General features: G+C 39.7%; 1 protein-coding gene across 1 annotated transcript in view; it reads right to left on the bottom strand.

Moving 5' to 3' along the window:
* The window catches only part of KREMEN1 (kringle containing transmembrane protein 1), a 32879-nt gene that overhangs the window by 5963 nt on the left and 10629 nt on the right, over positions 1-16287 (bottom strand). The window contains 4 exon segments of the mRNA XM_035565687.2: positions 1264-1417; positions 2328-2452; positions 9898-9989; positions 15774-15936. Of these exon segments, the coding sequence (XP_035421580.1) occupies positions 1264-1417; positions 2328-2452; positions 9898-9989; positions 15774-15936 (534 nt within the window).

Here is a 16287-nt window from a genome sequence, read left to right on the forward strand (position 1 = left end):
CTATGAATGCTAATGACAAAGCACAGCATTCCCCATATGGAACAAAAATGCTTTCCCTCTCTCAGTTCATTCTGGTTCATACCAGAAAATATGTAACTGGTTCATACCAGTTCATTCATTTCTGGTTCATACCAGAAAAGACAATGCAGGTGCTCAGGGTAACACCTTGCTGAGCCCTTGGCCATTCTAGAAAAGAAAAACTATGAAGGATACCTCTAACCATGACAAATTTGGGAGGCCAAGAGCAGAAGGAAACAAAGGATATAGCAGTATGAACCTACATGCTACTACAATATTGAAAGCAATATACAACTCCAATACTTCTTTTCATATCTTGGGGAGAAGTTGGAAGTGAGGGAGTAGAATGACTAATTCCTGCTCTAAGTGAAACATCTTTCTGTCCTGCTAGATGGAAACCAGAGTTTTAGAGTGAGGAGGTGGGAAGTTGTGTAGAGGCTGGAAAATCATGCTACTTTTAGTGACAGAAAACTTATAACTTGACTTTAAAGGTAACTAGAGGTAGTTAACACCAAAGGCAGTTGAGATCTGAGAAGCAGTGATATATCAGTACATACTGTGGACTGTTCTAGTACCCCCAACTAAACCGGAAGCCTGTACAGCAGCCAGACAACCAAGTACTCATACTGTCAACCAGTTACATTATACAGCTGGTGCTGGTATGTTTACTGAAAGGTGTAGTAGAAAGGAGGCTTTCCTAATATAAGAAATGATGAAATCAGTGATGATCATAACAGCAACCTAACTTGTTTGTACTTTTGCTGTACACACCTCCCAATCTCAATTGTATTACGCTGCTTTGTATTATGTAACTGGGTTATAGCAAGTCTTGTCTGGAAAGGAAAACCAAAGTGTTTTCATAAAAATAAGTTCATTTTTAAGGAAATTTTATTTGAGGTGTGTCACTTGATTACATATCTGCTCTCTGGTAAGATCAGTTCTGAAGAAGCCTTGTTGTGACATGCTGTTTGTGAGAGCTGAGTCAGCACCACTTCTGGGGAAGTAAGAGACACTGGACCATGAGTCAGTCGCCTGAGCAAGCATCATTTCTTGGAAGATCTATTTCACATTATTAATGGAAGTGAATTTTATATGTAAGTGGAAAGCGGCTTTATTTTACACTGAATTTAGGTGCTTTGCTGTTTTCTGTGCAACAGTTCTCATTGCCTTTAAGCCCTTTCCCCTCATTTGTTCAGCATTTGAAGCCTCTCCTTTGGGAAAACCCCAGCCTGTTTCAATACTTACTGTCAAAAAGAATGACTCTGCCATCCCCACCACAAGGCTGAGTATGGTCTCCAAAGCAAACACTGTTGCATTCCGTACTGGCTGCCTCCCCGTATCTCCAGTAGTCAGGATTATTTCCACAGAAACAGGCATAACCTGATTCCATGCCTGCAAACTTTGACAACAAAGATGCATAAGGAAGGGAGGGATATTTAAAGGAGCAACACCAGGAGGCTGTATGAGCAAGAAAGCTGGCAGCAGATTATGTATGCTTTGGAGAAGTATGTTAAGTCAGCAGTAAGAGGTCCCATCACAAACTCTATTTGTTTGATCTGTTAGGATCCTACTTAAAACTGGAAAGAAAGCTGGAATGGAGCACAACTAGGGCACCCTGTCAATCACAACTGCATAAGCAAACATACTTTCTTCTGGTATCCAGGTTATTATTAATTGGTTGCTTGCCCAAATTGCTCTGGATGCAGAGAGAGAGCTAGGTTTCCTGGAGTGGGAGTGAAACATTAGACCATTTGAACATTTAAAAAAGGAAGAAAAGGGAGAAAAAAGGAAGAAAAGGAAGGAAGGAAGGAAGGAAGGAAGAGAAAGAGAAAGAGAAAGAGAAAAGAGAAAAGAGAAAGAGAAAGAGAAAGAGAAAGAGAAAGAGAAAGAGAAAGAGAAAGAGAGAGAGAGAGAGAGAGAGAGAGAGAGAGAAAGAGAGAGAGAAAGAGAAAGAAAGAGAAAGAGAAAGAGAGAGAAAGAGAAAGAAAGAGAAAGAAAAAGAAAGAGAGAAAGAGAAAGAGAGAGAGAAAGAGAGAGAAAGAAAGAGAGAAAGAAAGAGAAAGAAAGAAAGAAAAAAGAAAGAAAGAAAGAAAGAAAGAGAAAAAGAAAAAAAAAGAGAGAGAAAGAAAGAAAGAGAAAGAAAGAAAGAAAAAGAAAGAAAGAAAGAAAGAAAGAAAAAGAAAGAAAGAAAGAAAGAAAGAAAGGAAGAAAGAAAGAATGAAAGAAAAAGAAAGAAAGGCAACAGAGGGCTCTAGGCATAAATGTTTTGTCTTTGAAAACATTTTGTAAGTGTACATCAAATAAATCACCTTAAATTGTTGACTTCGGCAGGAACTAATGCATGTTTGGATAGTAAGTTTATTGGAGGTCTCGCTGGTGCCAGTCAAAGGTGGTGGCTCTCCATGGTCTTTGTAACACCCTAGATTCCCTGGCACTGGCAAAAATAACAGACAACAGTCATTCTAAAGGTTTTCCTAAATACACCCAAGACACAGACCACTTTATCTACCACCTTGTTACTAAGCAATTCCTGTTACTCTAAGCTAGATCCTTGCCTTGTTTTACAAATACGCCCAGGGATAAATGACAGGTGATGAAACGGCCTCACATCTACTTAGCAATAAACCTATAATAAAATACACTGCAATATGTTTCTGTAAGCTGTAGTAGTACAGACAAGATAATCTTCTGGTTCATTTCTCGTAATAGAAACAATGGGGGGGTGGGGGGTACTAAGTGGGTTCAGAAGTTTTGTGTTTGGGTTTTTTGCCTTTTTTTTTCTTTCAACTAGGATCATGTACATTATAACAATGTAAATTAAACAATGTTTTCCATCAGATCTTCAAAATAGTTACATTCTAAAAAATTTCTAAACACAGTATTTGAGAAAGGAAAACTAAATTGTTTTAGGATGGAGTTTGGTAAGTTTTATGGGAGGGACTGTATATTTTACATGAGAGATTCCTAATATATAAAACTAAAAATCTGATATGAATTCTCAGTATTTTACAGTATGTATGTAGAGATTTACCATGAGCAAAGCTGCTTAAAAACATAAACAACAACAACAACAAAATAACACATCTATTTATACTGTTTTGATACAATGTTTTGAGGCTCTTTGATCACACTAGGCAGTCATAAAGAGAGATTTTCCCCTTCAGTGCATGATTTGTCTTCTATTTTTTTATTATTGCACTTTTCATCAAAACACTGGAATTTAGCTATTACTACTAGAGACAGTATGTGTGGTCCAATATACTGCTGTGTTAATGGCGTAACATTATCCCCCGTCTAATTGTCATGTCTGCTAAAATACTTGGAATTAATAGAAATAGAAATTAGAAATACTAGAAATATATAAATAGAGATAGAGATAGAGGTAGAAATAATAAATAGAAATATAGAAATAGAAAGAAATAGAAATAGAAATAGAAATAGAAATAGAAATAGAAATAGAAATAGAAATAGAAATAGAAATAGAAATAGAAATAGAAATAAATAGAAATAGAAATGGAAATGGAAATGGAAATAATGGAAATGGAAATAGAAATTAATAGACAGTTCATTTGGAAGGGACCCACATCTAGTCCAACTTCCTGACCACTTCAAGGCTAACCAACAATGAAACATATTATTGAGGGCATTGTCCAAATGCTTCTTGAACACTGACAGGCATGGAGCATCAACCACCTCACCAGGAAGCCTGTTCCAGTGTTGGACCACCCTCGCGGTAAATAAATTTTTCCTAATGTCCAGTCTGAGCCTCCTCTGGCACAGCTTTGTGCTATTCCCTCATGTCCTGTCATCAGTCACCAGGAAGCAAAGACCGACACGTCCCTCTCCATTCCCCTGCTCAGGAATTTGTAGCACAACGAGGTGATCTCTCAGCCTTCTTTTCTCCAGATTAGACAACCAGGGATCTTCGGCCTCTCCTCATAGAGCATGCCCTCCAGCCCTTTTATCAGCTTTGTTGCCCTCCTCTGGATACTTTTAAGGACCTTAACATCCTGTTTATATTGTGGAGACCAGAACTGTACACTATATTCAAGCTGAGGCTGCACCGAGGCCAAACATAGTGGGAGAATCACCTCTTTTGACTGTCTGCCTATCTATCACCAAGTTCTACAGTCAGGGATTTTTTTGCCCTTGCCAGATTGACAAGGATTATTATCATCCAGCTAACCACCACAACTTTGTATGGTGTGTGATGTGATCATAGAATCGTAAGAGAGTTTTCCTTAGTTATGATACCTCTGACCTCTCTCTTGCTAACAGCTTGTGGCACAGTACTGTTTCAGGTTTTGACTTATTTACAGGTTTGTTTGTTTGTTTGTTTGTTTTGTTTTGTTTTTCCAGGAAAGGGAATACTCAGGTTTTGGTTTTGTAGCCTCTGATGTTTGATAGCACACGGATTAGGTGTTTTGTGGCTCCTTTTGCATTAGCCATTTCTTAAACAGGTGGCCATTTTCTCCATCAGATAACCTGTGTTTTAGTAAACTGACTGCTTCTGCATTACTGTATCTTCACATAAATACAGTAGGAATGGAATGGCAATCCTGAAAGTATCTTTTCATTGGATTCTGGAAGTCCCATTTCTGACTTTTCTCATACATGTCTATGTGCAACAGGCATTGAAATAATGGCCTAAATTCAGACCTTTCTATTTGTCTAATTCTAATAAGGATGTTCTCTTCCCTATTCTTTTGGTTTATCATATACTGAGCTTGTGAACTGGTGTCAGCCTACCATTAATATCTGAAGCATCTTGACATCTGGAACAGCAACAGGTCTGAGAACTTGGTCCCAGACTTAGACTATGTTGCTCATGGCAGTTTCCTCATTGTGAGGAAGACAGTTAATATAACCAGTAGTGACCAGCAACTATTAGTGGTGTGCATATGATTATACTCTTAAAGAGGATGATTATAGTGTTATAAAGAAGAATGAAAGAAATAATGAAGGTGGGAAGAAAAAAAATAAAGTTTTTTTTTTTAATAATTAGATAATGTTGCTTCAAATGTTGTTGACAAAGTATTTTTTTCTAAGAATGGTACAATTTCAACAGTAAATGCTTGCATATATTTATAGCTTGGATATGTCTTGCAGCAATATGCTTGTAAGTACTGTTAATTCAAGTTACAGCCTGATTTAACATACCTTTGGAAATTTTCATTTGCAGCTGAGTACAAACAGACAGATAACTCTCAAAGAGCTCAGTCTTCCATACAGAACATGACTTCACTGCCCAGAAAATGCTTCCTAGTCACCAGTCTAGTGCATTTTCCTAGGAGACCTGGGATTTTCAAAACCACATAGTAAAATTTTTTTTTTTTTTTTTGGTAAAAGGAGCTTTATAGGTGAGAATCTTCATCCGTGTCTCCAGAGGATTAATTCTCCCATGAGCTTCATGCTAAGAAAACAGACTCAGCCATTTGACAACTTCATACATTGCATACCAGTTGGGTAACATCTTAAAGCTAATTAGCCCCTTTAGTGTTCCAGTGGTATTTTAACTTTTTCATGTTTAGCTAACAAAATTAGTGTCATGGGATTTGATATAAACAGTCATTCATGGAAAAGCATTAATCTAGCCCAATACTGAAGAGCAGGTTCCAAGCAAATGCATAGTTCTTCAAATTACTTTGATAACTAATCATCAAACTACATAACCCTGTAGATACATCCTCCACTGGGAGCTAAAAGTACTTGAGTAGTCCCACATCAAATATATGTTTAAAGGATCTTCTGACCTGGGAAAACACACAACATATTTTCTACCATACATGTATATATGATTTTGACGTGCCCCTTCTTCCTATGGCTACTGATGGGCTGGTCCTAAACCTGAGACACTTTGGAGTTGCTACTGATGGGTAATCACCATAGATGGTATAAGCATAACAGCAGAGGGGAGATCATTTATATTCTGAGCAGGGGAAAAAAGCTAGCTGGCAAAAACTGGTTTTATATCAGACCAACAGTGACCACAAATCACTGCTTTTTCAACAATATTTTAGTATATTAGAATAATATGTTCGCCATTCATACCATATTAAACTCAGTCAGGATGTATGTTCAGGGAAGCATTACACCGTAAATCCAAAAGAAGGCAGTGTACATTTTATGTGGAGCAACTTTGCAGAAAAGGCCCTGGAGGTTCTGATAGACAGGGAGCTGAATATGACGAAGAGTGTAGTGGGCAGCAAAGAAGGTCTGCAGCATCCTGGTCAGTATTAAGATGAGCACAGCCAGAGATCAAGAAAAGTGATTTTTCTTCTACTCAGCACTTTTTAGGACCACATCTAGACTACTGTGTCCAGTTTGGGGCCCACCAGTACAAGAAACATTTTGGTTGACTGGAACAAGTTCAGCAGAGAGCCAAGATGCTCAGAGAGCTGGAGCACTCACCCTGTGACAGGAGGCTGAGGGAGTGGGACTTGTTCATTCTGCAGTCTGAAATGTTCAGACTGGATAGAAAGAAAATCTTTTCACCATGAGGACAGTCACCACTGGAACAGGAGCCCAGAGAGGCCATGCAGTCTATGTTTGGAGGTTGCAAGGAAGTTGTCAAGATCTGACTGGCTAAACTTGGTCTAACCTGTTCAATTGAACAGCTTGGTGTAATCTTAGAGCTGGTTCTACTTTCAGCAGGGGACTGGACTAGATGATGTACTAATGCCCCTTCCAACCTATGGTATCTCACAATCCTATGTGTATGTATTAAATATAAATCAATGGAGAATCAAAATGTTTCTTAATAAGTAGCAACTGAATAGTTAGTCTGACCTTCAAAAATTTCCAGCATAATCTTTTGCCTTAATTTGGTCTTACTGTTTAGCTTACTAAAGAAGCTTGACAAAAATGTGTTAGTCAACGTACTGTGATTAATAGTCATGCTGATCAGTGATGTCTTACTGTTACATTGCCTTCTCCTGTTTGTATCTAGTTCTCCTGTGCTTAAAAGGTCACTTCTTTTGTGCAAGTATGCTATTTCTCTTTTATACAGTACCTGACACAATGAGGTCCTGACAAACACCAGAGCTTCTGGATACTACATGTTAAGACGCATATGAAAACATATAAAATTAATGCTTTTGAACTCAAAGCCATGTTTCAGATGTGTTTATCCAGTTGCCTGAAGATCCTCCTAGTGAAATGGTAGTATATGCCAGAATACTCTCTCAATATGTAGATCTTGTGTGAGATGCTCCTTTGTTCTTGTGTTAAAATGTATATATCAGTCTTACCAAGCGGTCAGTACAGCTCTGTACAACTACCCTGGCTCTTCCATTTAACACTTTATCAAATTTATTATATGACACACGTGCACACAGGAAATAAGCTTACAGTAATGAAATCTTTTTGTGGTAAGAGACACATGTGGGCCATAAACACCGAGGTGCAATTCAGCAAGACAGTGAGCCTTACTTACTTTTACCTTTAGTGTGTGTATGCTCTTATTTGAATTTCAGTCTAACCTCGTTGGAAAAGAGACCAAAAAAGCCAGGAATAGCTGCAGCGTTGCAAACAAACCATTTAAATCATTCAGACATAGCTATGCATTGAATAGTTCATATAAGATACACATGTTCTCTGAGGACTCATGGCTGCCTTTTTGCCTTTTATTTTGTTTATATCAACTCCATCAGACAAGGCATTAAGAAAAGGAGAGGAGAGGAAGAAAAAGAAAGTCTAAGCTCCTACTGGGGCAACCACTGTCTTTTGCATTTATGACCATCCATTCTCAGCTAACATTGCTAAATTCTATACAGTGTGTTTACATGTGCAGAATACATTTCTGAATTAAGCATTTCATGTTAAATATTAGTGAACAAGACATATGATACAATCACTGTCTATGCAAATGTCTTAACTGTAGATTCCTAATTGTTACAGTGAATCACTGTATGCAAATGTCTCTAGATAATAAAGAAGCTTCATATTGTTGGCATTGTACTGGTATTATGTAGATATAGCTTATAGGTACATTATACTTCAGATACTTTTATTTTCTAGTAGTACACATAATCATGTAAAAGAAGCTTATATGAGACAATTTTGTACTTCTCTAAAATTTTCAAATGGGCTTTCTTTACACAACTGCTTTTTTACTCTATCATAAGACCCAGTTTTGTTTTATGTACTCCACAAGTTAGTTTTGATGGTCCTATGATTTATCATCATGCGTACTGAAAACAGAAAATATGGTAAAGAATAAAAGTTTTTTTGACTTACACAACTTCATTAACCATAAGGTTTGTATTAAGACTTGGAAGGACTTGCAATGTACAGTTTGCTCTAAGTTGCTGTAATTCCTTTCTCTAGTATCCTGTTTCAGTGCAGTGCTTGAAGCAGCTGCTGCTGGTCAAAAGGACATTTTGTAAATATAAGTCTGGATTATCTTTGCAAGTAAATGTCCAAATTTAAATCCCCAGTTCCCCACCACAGAGAAAATGATTGAGGCTTGTTTTAAAAGGATTCTTTGTGTAGAACAAATGAAGTGGAGAGAATTTGCCTTCCAGGTTTTTTTACTGGTGTCATATCCAGAGATTTTGCAAAATTTGTGGTCTTTAAAGAAATGCAAATTCTTTAATTTGAGACCTAAACAAATGTATTAATTATGAGGATCATGCCTCTTAGATAGGACTTTGTAACTTAGAAAATGATAGTAAGATGTCCTCTGAACAATGAGCATCTGAGTGTCAAACAATTTTGTGTTACTTAAATTAGATTCCTTAATCTGCATTTAAGTCTAGGTAAAAGTCATCTGACAGGGTCACACTTACATATATGTTTGCCTAACTTGAAGATATGAATCATTTGCTCACATTCACAAAAAGAAAAAAAACTGTGGACAAAATAATAATAATAAAAAAAATCACTTTAGATCTACTTTGCTTTGTTTGGTTTTGTTTCCTTAACTTCAAGTAAGAAATGTACTTCTTTCATTCAGAAGTATTCCTACAGAAAGACAACTTCTCTGATACTTAGCATACATATAAATGGTCTCTTAGAAGTAGAGCACAAAGAGCAAGTAAAGGCATTAATGATTAGACTCAATAAAATGTTAAGTTATGGTTGCTAATATTTAGGCATATGTTAAAAATGCCATTCTTAGGAATTTATCCTGGAGCCTTCAGGAATGAAAACTTGGGAATATATTGACATGAACCATGGAAAAAGAAATAGATTTTGGACAAGTTAAGTAATATAGTATATTAATGATATTAAATTCTGGAAGGAATGTTCAGGTGAATAGCTTGTGAATTATCTGTTTAAAAAAAAAAAAAAAGAAAAGAAAAAAAGGAACAAAGTTGTGTTTCTGGATTAACAGCAATTCTAAGTATATGCACCTGAAAAAAACAGAATTCTAGTATAGCTAACAAATAGCCATCTTTTCCCTGTGTCACTCATACTGTTTCTTTCCAACAATTCTGTTTGTGGTCTGTTACACACATTAAACTAATGCCATTCATTTTACAAATGACTTGCAAATGATGGATACATATGTATCCTTTTGAAAAATTAATTAATCATTTCCTATTAATTTTTCTCCTCTAGACTTTACTAAATGAATGGCCTATTTCTATGGGTTCAGAAAACTAGCAGTACTTCATAAGTTTTGAGTGATTCTCTGTCTTGTATTTTAATGTAAATAATATAAGCCAGTAATTCTGAGAGGAGATGAAGAACATAGCAATGGAGGGACAACTATACAGTAACCTTGTCATTAACTCTAGAGATGTTAAAAATACTGCTTAGTTTGCAAATGAAAATAAGCTGATTGGTCTTGGAAAATCACTACCCACTGCTGTATAACTGCCAGTCTCTGTTGAGCAGAGATGTGGGCCTAAAATAATTACGTGGTTCTCTTACTTCGGCAGGATGGAATCTCACAGTATTTCCAATATATTCCATCTTCATGCTCCGCGATGTAGCACCATGGGCTGACATCTCCATCAGGGTTCCTGGGAGAGAAAAACTGAGAAAGTGAGTGAAAATTCAAATGTTTTCAAAGACTGTATTAAATATATTAAACGTGAGTTTCACCACTGTTTTTTGTTCTAATGCCTACTGAATATTTAACCTGTTGAACTTACATGCCAAGAAAAATGAAAAAGCCAACAGGATGTTCAAATAACTTTGGTTATTATAGTATGCAGCAAGCATAAAAGGCTAGTGATGTCTAAAATATAACTTTTTTTTTCTTTAACTCTGAAAGGTGCAGAGCTATTTCTGGACAGTACTGTCAGAGAGGAAGATTTTGAGCACCATGTCCTGTGTACAGGTTCCTTAGACTCCTAAACTTGATTTCTGCCTCGGTACAAAATAGTCCAGAAGCCATCTTTCTGTGTATAAGGACAAAAACATTTATCTGATAAAGTTCTGAGGAAGACTGAGGTCTGAGGAAGTTCTGAGGAAGATTGAGGCAGGTGATTTTCATGGGTGACTCTCTGCTGAAAAGTATGGAGGCACACATCTGCCAACCTGACCTCTTGTCTAGAGAGGCTTGTTGCCTGACAGGGGCTTGGATAAGAGACATCAAGGAAAGGATGCCAAAGCTTGTCCATGAGTCAGACTATTACCCTCTGCTGCTTTTCCATGTGGGTGCTAAGAACACCAAAGGTAAGTCAGAAAACATCAGGCAGGACTTTAGAGATCTGGGCATGGTGGTCAAGGGTCTGGGAGCCCAGGTCATTTTTTCCTCAATACTTCCAGCGAGGGCGAAGGATGGGAAGAGGTTGAGACAGACATTCCAAGTTAACTGGATGCACCACTGGTGTTGGCAACAGGGGTTTGGCTTCTACAACCCTGGAACCCTGCTTGGAGATCAAGAACTGATGGGGAGAGATGGGCTCCACCTCACTAGGAGGGGCATGCGTGTCTTTGCTAACAGGTTGGACAATCTGGTAAGGAGGGCTTTAAACTAGGAAAGATGGGGGAAGGGGAGAATTACAGGGATGGGATAGGCAGCAATAAGTGGCTCAAGTCAGGATGTCTCCAGTGGGTGCATGCAGCCAGGGAAGTGAGTGCAGGACATGACTATGAAGGATCCTCTTGCACCCCTTCTGGGAAACCTGTAGGCTTGATCACCTCCCTGGAATGCTTGTATAGCAATGCACATAGCTTGGGGAATAAACAGGACAAATTGGAGATCTGCATGAAATTGCAAGGCCACAATCTCATTGCAATTATAGAAACGTGGTGGGATAGCTCACGACTGGAATGCTGTCATGGAGCACTACGTGCTTTTTAGGAAAGACAGGCCAGGAAGACAAGGTGGTGGAGTTTCAGTTTATGTGAGAGAGCAACTGGAATGAATCAAGCTCTGCCTAGGGGTGGATGAAGAGCAAGTTGAGAGCTTATGAGCAGGGATTAAAGGGCAGGATACCATGGCTGATACTGTTGTAGGAGTTCGCTACAAACCAGCTCATCAGGAAGAGGAAGTAGATGAAGCCTTCTACAGACAGCTGGAAGTAGCCTCAAAATCACAGGCCCTGGTTCTCATGGGGGATTTCAGCCACACGGATGTCTGCTGGAAAGACTATACAGCTATGCACAAACAGTCCAGGAGTTCCTGCAGAGCATTGATGATAACTTTTTGACACAGGTAGTCGAGCAGCGAACAAGGAGAGGTCTGCTGCTGGATCTTGTTTTTACAAACAGAGAAGGACTGGTTGGAGATGTGAAGGTTGGGGGCAGTCTTGGCTGTAGTGACCATGAGATGGTGGAGTTCAGGATGTTGTGAAGAGGAAACAGGGCAAGAAGTAGGATTGCAACCTTGGGCTTCAGGAGAGCCAGCTTTGGCCTCTTCAGGAACCTACTTGGAGGAATCCCATGGGTTAGGGCCCCAGAAGGAAAGGGGGCCCAAGAGAGCTGGTCAGTATACAAGCATCACTTCCTCCAAGGTCAAGAGCTATGTATTCCTATGAGCAAAATGCAAGCAAAGGGGACAGAAGACCTGCTTGGATGAGTAAGGAGCTCCTGGAAGGACTCAAATGGAAGAAGGAAGTGTACAGAATGTGGAAAAGAGGACAGGCCACTTGGGAAGAATATAGGGATACTGACAGAAGATGCAGGGATGTGATAAGGAAGGCCAAGGCCCATTTAGAGTTAAATCTGGCAAGGAGTGTCAAGGACAACAAGAAGGGCTTTTTCAAATATATCAATAGCAGAAGGAAGACTAAGGAAAATGTGGGCCCACTGCTTAATGGGGTGGGAGCCCTGACGACAAAGGATACAGAGAAGGCAGAATTACTGAATGCCTTCTTTGCTTCTGTCTTCACTGCTAAGACCAGCCCTCAGGAATCTCTTACCCTAGAGACAAGGGAGGAACTCTGAAGAAAGGAGGACTTTCTCTTGGTCAAAGAGGATCAGGTCATAGATCTCTTAAGCAGATTTGACACCCACAAATCCATGCGCCCAGGTGGGATGCATCCACGAGTACTGAGGGAGTTGGCAGATGTTATTGCTAGCCCACTCTCCATCATCTTTTAAAGGTCATGTACAACAGGAGAGGTGCCTGAGGACTGAAAGAAAGCCCATGTCACCCCTGTCTTCAAAAAGGGCAAGAAGGGAGACCCAGGAAACTACAGTCAGTCTCACTTCCATCCCTGGAAAGGTGATGTAATCACTCATCCTGGAGGTCATCTCCAAGCACATGGAGGTGAAGAAGGTCATCAGGAGTAGTCACCATGGGCATGACCAACCATGACTAAGCTTCACCAACCTGATAGCCTTCTATGATGGAATGACTAGCTGGGTGGATGAGGGGAGAGCAGTGGATGTTGTCAACCCTGATTTCAGTAAGGCTTTTGACACTGTCTCCCATAACATCCTCATAGGCAAGCTCAGGAAGTGTGGGATGGATGAGTGGACAGTGAGGTGTATTGAGAATTGGCTGGATGGCAGAGCTCAGAGGGTTGTGATCAGTGGTGCTGAGTCTAGTTGAAGGCATGTAGCTAGTGGTGTCCCCCAGGGGTCCATACTGGGTCCAGTCCTGTTCAATTTATTCATCAATGACCTCGATGATGGAATAGAGTGCACCTTCAGCAAGTTTGTGGATGACACAAAACTGGGAGGAGTGGCTGATACCCCAGAGGGCTGTGCTGCCATTCAGAGGGACCTGGACAGGCTGGAGAGTTGGCAATGAGAAACCTCATGAAGTTCAACAAAGGCAATTGCAGGGTCCCGCACCTAGGGCGGAATAACCCCATGTACCAGTACAGGGTGGGAGCTGACCTGCTGGAAGGCAACCCTACAGAGAAAGACCTAGGAGTCCTGGTGGACAGCAGGTTAACCCTGAGCCAGCACTGTGCCCTTGTGGCCAAGAAGGCCAATGGTATGCTGGGGTGCATTAGGAAGAGTGTTGCCAGCAAGTCGAGGGAGGTTATCCTGCCCCTCTACTCAGCCCTGGCAAGGGCACACCTGGAGTATTGTGTCCAGTTGTGGGCTCCGCAGTACAAGAGGGACATGGAGCTCCTGGAGGGAGTCCAGTGGAGGGCTACAAAGGTGATTAGGGGACTGGAGCATCTCTCATACGAGGAGAGGCTGGGAGATGTGGGCCTGTTTAGCTTGGAGAAGAGAAGACTGAGAGGGGATCTTATCCACATGTACAAATATCTGAAGGGAGGGTGCCAAGAGGATGGGGCTGGACTCTTTTCAGTGGTGCCCAGTGGACAAGAGGCAATCAGCACAAACTGAAGCATACGAGGTTCCGGCTCACTATGAGGGGGCACTTCTTTACTGTAAGGGTGACAGAGCACTCGGACTGGTTGCCCAGAGAGGTTGTGGAGTCTCCTTCTTTGGAGACTTCCAAAAAAAGTAGTCTCCATCCACCTGGACGTGAGCCTGTGCAATGGGCACTAGGTGACCCTGCTTGGCAGGGGGGTTGGACCAGATGATCTCTAGAGGTCCCTTCCAACCTCAACCGTTCTGTGATTCTGTGATTCTGTGATGAGAATTATGTCTTTGGTCTTGTTGGGCTAATGGAAGCTGTGAAGATGGCATGTTTTTGGTGGAAGGACTCACATACCAATACAATACTAGACAGCTTGATGGGTTTACTTGTTTTCCAGGCTATTTTCTAAAGAGAATGCTCAATTTCTATGGAGTTTTTCTTGTGGGAGGTGTATTTTTCTTTACTCCAGTAAGAAGATGAAGTGATTCAGAAGAGAGTCAATTCAGAAATTGGCAATAATGCTTTCTCCTCCTATGGCTGAAAACAGAGTCCACAGGCACAACACATTGAAGAGTATTATACTGAAGCACTGATGCAACCAATGTAAAAGATCCTGAGTCTCTTTCCTCCCTAAACTTCACCAATATTATTCAATAAGAAATATCCTCCTAGGTTATCAAATGCCACTGACTTCTTTCATCAATGTGCTCATCTGTCTGCTGCATATCAAGCAGCAGGCAGACCTCTTTTCTGCTGATCTTTTCTGTTCTTTATTCTTCTTAGTTACTCCCTGTTAACTGGCTGACTGTCTCTGCCATATTTTCTTGAATGGCTAGTTCTGATGAAATACAGAAAAACTACACAGGACCCTGTGTTTGTGACATACCAATTGTGCTGAACACCTGCAAAATTCATTGTGCCTCAGTTACCCTGAATTATATAATTTACAGTGAAATGATTTCAACATGAAGGTGGTAAGTATGTAAGCTCTACCCTAGAAAAGCCCATGATTTGCTAAACAAAGGCATCTTCTGGGAGAATTGAGATGTGATTTGAATCTTTTCATGAAGAAGACATTACAGATTTTTCTTGCTATGTCCTTGATAAATGCTTCAGTTCTGAATCTCTTGGTTTAAACGTCTCTGACTCCATATGCATCCTAGATGAGCTGATGATTATCACTGTTTAAAGGGATATAAAAAGAATGTATCTATCAGGTTATCAGGTTCTTCCCTACCTATTTCCACAGCAAGTGCAGGTGGGAGTAAAGACTTAACTGGTCAGTCTTGCAAAGGCATAAGTGCTATTTGGACATGCACAACATCAGAAAGTTATATGTTGCAGGCTGAATGCTGAAGAGCCTGCAGAATCTAAATCTCTCTGAACTTAGGTGGTATATTAGTTTTTAGCATTGTGAATTCTTATTTGGCTCCTAAATCCTGAAGTTCTTATTTAGGTTTCATTCTGAATTATATCCATAGTTATGGAGGACTTCTCTAGAATGCAATGAAATGAGAGTGGATTTGCCATGGTTTGAAAAGGTATTGTAACCTCTGACAGTTGAACTTTTAACGTCTAATACAAGCTCTAAGTCACTGAACAGCTTGTGCTGATAATTTTTAGTGACTATATAACTTTCTCTAATGCAAAACTTTTGAGACATACTGTATAACAGAACCACATTTGTATGTGAGGACAAAAACTATAATGTTCCAGAGACTCACTAATGCCTTTTTACTACTTACTTGGATCAGGGCTTGTTTGTTTGTTTGTTTGTTTTTTAATTATCTCCACCTTATCTTTAGTCTTTCTCCATTGTGCCAAATTACAGATTGGATATACGACATGGACTGTGGGTGAGAGCTGGGTTGAAAAATATTATTCTACTAATGGTGCTTGTATGCTCAACCAAAGATCCAGGGTACTAATTACAAAAGAAAACAAAATCTGTTAGATATTTATGGTTATGACATTCTTCACTATTTGACAGGAAGTTTTCTGATTTTGTGTCAGCTGTTTAAAGTAAAACTGGATATATAGGCAACATTAGTAGCAATGAGATATTCCTTACCTGCAGTAGTTATGCTCTCCAAGCCCTCCCTCCCCATTGGGATATTTCAAAGTATTATATGGATGCTCAAAGGTCTCATTCCAAAAAAGACAAGGTTTCCCTGCGTATTGGGAGGTCTGGTTCTGAGTGCCACGATAGTCAGCCCCATTTGCTGTATAACATTCTGGGAAGAAATGGAAATGGAAAAAGAGAGAGAGAATGTATGTAGGCTTAGCGTTTGGTTGTTCTTCCCTTATCCTCCACCCCATCTCCAAGAATCCAGTTTCCTTTCAATTAACGTTTCCTGCATTGTATAGGCAGCTAAAGATGTTGCTTGAGATCTACATTTTCTCTTAGAGTCAAACACCTATTGAAGGGATTATGATTTTATTATTTTTACTAAACAATGTATAAGATATCCTGGTTATGGCTGAAGAGTGACTAAGACAATTAAAATACATTTTCTGAGTGAGCAAATTACATTTTGTACTGTTTTCTCTGTGTTTTACTAGTTAGGCTGAATGTGTAACTTGTT

The sequence above is a fragment of the Cygnus atratus genome, chromosome 17 (genome assembly GCF_013377495.2).
Source record: "Cygnus atratus isolate AKBS03 ecotype Queensland, Australia chromosome 17, CAtr_DNAZoo_HiC_assembly, whole genome shotgun sequence".
Classification (NCBI taxonomy): Eukaryota; Metazoa; Chordata; class Aves; order Anseriformes; family Anatidae; genus Cygnus; species Cygnus atratus.